General features: G+C 46.4%; 1 protein-coding gene across 3 annotated transcripts; it reads left to right on the top strand.

Moving 5' to 3' along the window:
• The first annotated feature begins 49 nt into the window (after positions 1–49).
• Positions 50–5,599, top strand: RWDD2A (RWD domain containing 2A). 3 transcript variants are annotated; one of them, XM_001926568.4, is made up of 3 exons: positions 50–133; positions 1,180–1,409; positions 2,389–5,599. In XM_001926568.4, the coding sequence occupies exons 2-3, from the start codon at positions 1,209–1,211 to the stop codon at positions 3,064–3,066; spliced, it is 879 nt and encodes a 292-aa protein (XP_001926603.1). In that variant the 5' UTR covers positions 50–133; positions 1,180–1,208; the 3' UTR covers positions 3,067–5,599. The 3 variants fall into 3 exon arrangements, with proteins under 3 accessions (XP_001926603.1, XP_013848252.1, XP_084820287.1); XM_013992798.3 differs by having other exon boundaries at positions 1,066–1,409; XM_084964161.1 differs by having other exon boundaries at positions 50–1,409.
• Positions 5,600–6,064: the final 465 nt, after the last annotated feature.

The raw sequence follows: 6,064 nt of genomic DNA, 5'->3' as shown, positions 1-6,064 counted from the left end.
AGCCAATCACGGCGGGGGAGGGTCCGCTGGCCCCGCCCCCCTCCATGCCAGTCACGCGCGGCTCGCGCCTGCGGAACTGCGGATCCGCGTTCTGAGAGGGCTTGGGGCTGTTGCCTTTGAATGACCAGGAAGGGTGAGGCCCCCGCGGTGGCCCGGGGATTGGGGCCGAGGGTCTCGGGCCTTCAGAGCTATCCGCAACTACGCAGCCCCTGACTCCAAATTTGGGTCTCAGAGGGTGGCAGGCCCAGCTTTCCTGGGAAGCCGGGGTTCTAAGTGGTCCTGGATGGAGGATACCAGCCCCTTTTGGGGCCCCCAACGAGGTGGTCCCGGCCCCAGTGAGCGCCACTCTGCCTCCTTCACGCCCCCCATCCCCTTGCTTCTTGAGATTCATCTCCCAAACGTTTGATTACGGGAAGCCTTCTCGCCACCCCCTTACCATCGCCACCCCCCCCCCCGCCCCGCTCCCGCTCCCGCTCCCGCTCGCACGAAACGTCATTTTATTTATTTACCTGTAAGACCCTTCCCACTAAGCTGGACCCCTCGCGGCTGAGGCCAGGTGGATCCAAACCGTCCAGACTCCTGGGATGCCGCCCCGGGCCAGTACAGCTCCCGGGAGAGGCGGAAAGGCCTACGTAGGAGGGGTCTGCGGCGCTAGGGCCCAAGGGCCTCAACTGTCAGTGGAGAGCAACGGGGCCCTCGAGACCCCGGAGCCGGGGAACCCAGAGCTCTGCTCCGTCGGCCCTGCGGGCCTTCCTTGCCGCGGCCAACTCCGCGCAAGCCTGAGACCTGAGTGGGTGGGCTTCGCAATCTGGGCCCCTTGCCTTTCCCAGAATTTGGGCTTGTGGAGCGTCTGCAGGTGGTGTTTACTAACCACCTGCAAAGGAATAATTCGAAACACTTGTTGAACGTCCAGATTCCCGGAACCAGATCGGAAGCAGGGGTTGGGGTAAAAGGAACTGGGAATCCGATTTTTAACGAAGTGTCTTGGGGGGTGCTGTGCTTACTAGATTTGGGGGTCAGGAGTTAAAGCAGAAAAATGTTAAGTGTCTCGGTTTGTGCCCCTAGCTCTCGGTGAGTAATAGCGCCCCTGAAAAGCTGTTTCTGAGGAAAGGGAGCTGCGGGAAATTTCGCTGGGCACCGCTGGACGTTGACAAAGCTGGTGTCTCTGGGCCTTTCCAGTTTTCCTGACAGGTTGATTTTGAGTCAACATGTCCGCTTCAATGAAAGAATGCCTTCAACTTCAGCTGCTGGAGATGGAAATGTTGTTTTCTATGTTTCCTAACCAAGGAGAAGTAAAACTTGAAGATGTAAATGCCCTGACAAATATAAAGAGATATTTGGAGGGCACAAGGGAGGCACTGCCACCAAAAATCGAATTTGTGATTACACTCCAGATCGAGGAGCCCAAGGTAGGTGCCCTGAGTTGTGTTAATTGTTGCCAGGTGCCCAGTTTTTATTGGAAACACTTGGAAGGAGCGCGTCCTGTCCAAGAAGCACATAGAGGATATTCCAGATGGCTTTGTCTTGGATTATTCCTTTACTTGTTTGAAAGCAAAATATGGGATGCCCTGTAAATTGTCTTCAATAAAGATTTTGAATTTTGCATACACATACACACCTTTTAAACAAATATGCTTCATGTTTTTCCTAAACACAGCTTGCAATCTTACACTGCCATTATTATTCTGTTCACTCATCCAGTTTTTTTTTTTTTTAACCAACCCAACTATTGTAATGTGGATCGTTTTGTATATATATCACAAATCTAAATGTTACCTTTAGCAAAACTGGCTTTTCAGGAGTGAATGACTATTTTTGGGGAGGCCCCATGACACCAAAAGCAAATATAGAAAGGAAATTTACAGTCTGAAAATGAATTTACCTTCATATTCTGATCCATTTATCTCCAGCAGTAGATAAGTGGATAGCATAGCACAGGTACCAAGGGGACAGGCATTTGAGACCTACTGTGCTAGCTACTTCCTATTCAGCCTTCAGTTATAATGCAGTCCCTCTAGTTACACATTGCTGTGGACCCCTGCACTTGATCATGGCAATGCTTCTCATTGTTGAGATGAAACACTTGGTGAATGTCTGTCTCCATCACTAAGCTCTAGACGTCGTGAAGGGCAGAAATAGTGTCTAGCTTCTTCATGTCTTTATTTCGGCATAGGGTACCTGACACATGGTAGGTATTTGATGCATATTGGTATGAATGAATGAATGCATAAAAGGAATTTATGTATGTAAAAGTGTGCAGTGTCTGGAACATAGCCGACACGTAATAGTAGCACTATCTATTACCTTTATCAAAATCATGCAGTGGCCATTGATAAACTAGCATATGTGATCTTACAGTACTGAAATCTATTTGATTTTCATTTTAAGGTGAAAATTGACTTGCAAGTAACCATGCCTCACAGCTACCCCTATGCAGCACTGCAGCTGTTTGGACGGTCATCTGAACTTGACAGACAACAGCAGCTGCTTCTCAACAAAGGTCTCACTTCTCACATAGGGACCTTTGACCCAGGGGAGCTCTGTGTGTGTGCAGCCATCCAGTGGTTACAAGACAACAGTGCCTCCTACTTCCTGAACAGAAAGCTCGTTTATGAACCGTCTACACAAGCCAAGCCAGTCAAGAACACCTTCCTCCGAATGTGGATCTACAGTCACCACATATATCAGCAGGACCTAAGGAAGAAGATTTTGGATGTTGGGAAAAGGCTAGAGGTGACGGGATTTTGCATGACCGGAAAGCCTGGTATAATCTGCGTGGAGGGCTTCAAAGAGCACTGCGAGGAGTTCTGGCACACAATTAGATACCCCAACTGGAAACACATCTCCTGTAAGCACGCTGAGAGCATGGAGACAGAGGGTAACGGGGAGGAGCTGCGCCTTTTCCATTCTTTTGAAGAATTACTCCTCGAGGCTCATGGGGACTATGGACTAAGGAATGACTATCACATGAATCTGGGCCAGTTCTTAGAATTTCTCAAGAAACACAAAAGCGAGCATGTTTTCCAAATATTATTTGGGATTGAAAGCAAAAGTTCAGACTCCTAGGAAGCCATTCAGAGGCCTATGCTTGTAATCTCACCAAGTGAGTATTTCTGTTAAGAAGACCAAAATTAAAGGACCAGTGGCCCTGTAGCATCAGCTGTGGGAAACCTCGCTTCAGCATTTTTCCCTGGTAATGAAACACATAGGCCTTTTAGCTTTATAACAGTGCAGTTGTGATGTTACTTCTGTGTCCTCATGTGAACTGAAAACTGTTTAACTGTTAAGTAATAAAAGCCAGTCAGTTTAACCACTGAAGCTGATTGATTACAAAGGAATCCAAAGCCCGGTTCAATGGCAGGAGTCAGACTGCCACTCTCAGCTCAAATACGAATAACATTTCTCCTTTCTCTGATGCCGGCCTGCAGATGACACCCCCACATCTTCTTTCATTTTCGGAGAAGGATTCTCAAGTTTAAAATGAGAACAAAGAGCGAGCACATGTTTATTACCTTTCTTCCTTTAACTTAAACCCCCTATTTTATTTTTCTCTTTTCTTTTAGTAAAAGCAGATCTTAACTGTGAGGAATGGAGAGCCATGAAGTCACAGGAATAAGACAGGGATACCATGTCGTGTGTTATTTACATCAGTTGATTAATGGTACTAAGAAGAGCGATACCAGTATTGTTAGTTCAGTTCTCCACTGGGCAAGCTCTGGCCTCTGGTCAGCCAAATCTTGATATTTGACCTGCAAGCAACTACGCCTCACTACTCCCCCTGTGCAACGTTGCAGCTCTCTGGCCCGGCAGTGTGAGTGGCAGCCTTTGTCCTGCGCTGGCAGGCATGGTTCTCCATGGCAAGAGCATTGGGAGAGGACCAGTGTGGATGGCTCTGCACTGCCACCTTCCTGGGGAACAAAAGTCAGGCCCTGCATTTTGGTGACATCACTGCCATCCCTTCTGAAAAATACCAAGCTCCACAAGCTTCACCAGCCTTCTTCAAAATGAGTTTATCTTAATGAAAATAACCCATATTTAAGTAGCTCTTGCCAAACCTTTTCACTACAAAGTGGCTGCCCCTCCCCTGGAAAATCCAGGAGTCTCATCTGCATTAGGGAACTTTGCCAGCTGCCTCCCTCCAGCTTCCTCGGCTCTCATTCCCTACTACTGCCCTGTCTGGGAAGCATTTCATTCTGCTGGGTCCCAGGCGCCACACTGATGGCCTGGTCCCCTCAAGACGCCAAAGCCATGTGCTGAGATTCAGTGCCATGGCGGGGACGCCCCACCTCCCCATCTCGTGATGATGTTTGATGCCAAAATTGCTGTGGTTGCTGGTGGAGCTTACAGAATCCTTGGTGAAACAGTACTTTTTGGTATCTGGTTTTACTCTGTGTCTAGGATGCAGACACATGTCCTTGGCAGGGCTGGGACATGATGAACAGCAGACCCTGTATTAAGCTGACATTCCTGCCCACAAAGCCTGGGAAGGGGCTCACTCTGTCCCACCTGCACTCATAGCTCACCAGAGTGAGTTTCCTTTCTGGGCACAATTCAGACTCTCAAACCAAGGTTCTTTCCATGGCCATGCCTCGCCAGCTCTTCCAGCTTGCCCATTCATATTTGAACCCTAGCTCTGCACTTGGCTGGGGCCTCACTCTTCCTATATACAAGGGGAAGAAATAGGATTTGTGCTGCCAAAGACTCATTTCTCAGTCTTTACCAGGACTGAACATATATAGGCGTTAACATCCCATATTATCTCCCCAAGGCCATCAATAAGTATAATTAACATTTACAAGTTTTTAGGCCCCAAACAGATGAAACTCCATTAACTCTCTTCCCTTTGACATGAGACAGTAATATGTGCCATGCACTTGACATGTGCCTACGCCACTCACAGAGGGGTTTCTATAATTAACTTAGCCAAAGTAGCAACAGATAGGCTTAAAGAATACAGAATAAAAAATATTTACACAACTCCAATGGAGGAAATAAATTCCAGTTTATGAATGCTTTACTGCTTCTAGAGCTACTCCTGATAATTTTTCAAAAGCTACTTGTACACGTCCAATAGGGGCATACGTCAATGCTTTTTTCCTACCAGAAGCACTAATAGACATTACTAATAGAAATGTAAATTTTATAGAAATATATATATATACATGTATTGCTAGTTTAAAACTCAGCTTAGAGTTCTCTTGGGTGCAGTGGGTTAAGAATATCTCACACACACACACACACACACACTTTCCCTGGAGAAATGCCCTTTCTCTGGCTTAGGAGAAGTGACTGGATTTATGCTGCACTATGGCAGCCTTCTGGATCCTGAAGAACTGATTTCAAGCTCTCGCTGCTTGAATCCCTAGTGCCACCCTCATTTCTGGCCTATGGCATGCTCCATTGTCCAACACCTCCTTTGAGCTACGTAACATCTGTCCCCTTTTCCTTAAACACCAGAATCAGTCTCTGTTGCTTGGAACTCAAGAATTCTGCTACTGTATACATTATATTTTTTCAAATGGTTGTTTGGAAAGAATGCTCGTTAGAAATGTTTCAGTGTCTTTTTAAAACTTACCAAATTAAATCAGTATTTCTTCAACTGTGTGCTCTGCTTTTCATTCTTATTGTCTGTTGCATTAGGCTAAGGGCCAAGGATACTCACATAATGCACTGAAGTGTGGGCCACTGAGTTGACCACCACAACACAAGGACTTCTAAATTACATCAGAAATTATGTAATTTTTATTACATAATTTCTATATTATGTAGTAATATTACATCAGAAACATGCTACCTGTGAGATGGAGTGTCTGTATATGAGCTCTTACATGCCATCCTTCTGAGAGCTTCAGAAGGCTTTGAGCGAGCCTGGGAGCTTCATATAACCCTCTTGAACAGGACGATTTTCTTTCACTTGCTTTTACCTCAAGTGCCCAGTAGTGAGTTGAAAGAATAGATATTTTTTGAAAAGGACATGGTTTGCTCAAAAATCTTGGTCTTAGGAGTTCCCTTTGTGGCTCAGTGGGTTAAGGACATGACATTGTCTTTGTGAGGTTGGGGGCTC

The sequence above is a fragment of the Sus scrofa genome, chromosome 1 (assembly GCF_054392235.1).
Source record: "Sus scrofa isolate SSC_HxYL_T2T_F1_AM1 chromosome 1, Sscrofa_HxYL_maternal_Yorkshire_Landrace_v2.0, whole genome shotgun sequence".
Taxonomy (NCBI): domain Eukaryota; kingdom Metazoa; phylum Chordata; class Mammalia; order Artiodactyla; family Suidae; genus Sus; species Sus scrofa.
The sequence above is the reverse complement of the archived record's forward strand: the minus strand, read 5'-3'. Positions and strand labels throughout refer to the sequence as shown.

Excerpts from the sequence above, each read along its gene's own strand:
- RWDD2A (XM_001926568.4), top strand. The coding sequence starts at position 1,209 with ATGTCCGCTTCAATGAAAGAATGCCTTCAACTTCAGCTGCTGGAGATG. Across the intron at positions 1,410-2,388 it reads TCCAGATCGAGGAGCCCAAG|GTGAAAATTGACTTGCAAGT; the intron begins GTAGGTGCCCTG and ends TTTCATTTTAAG.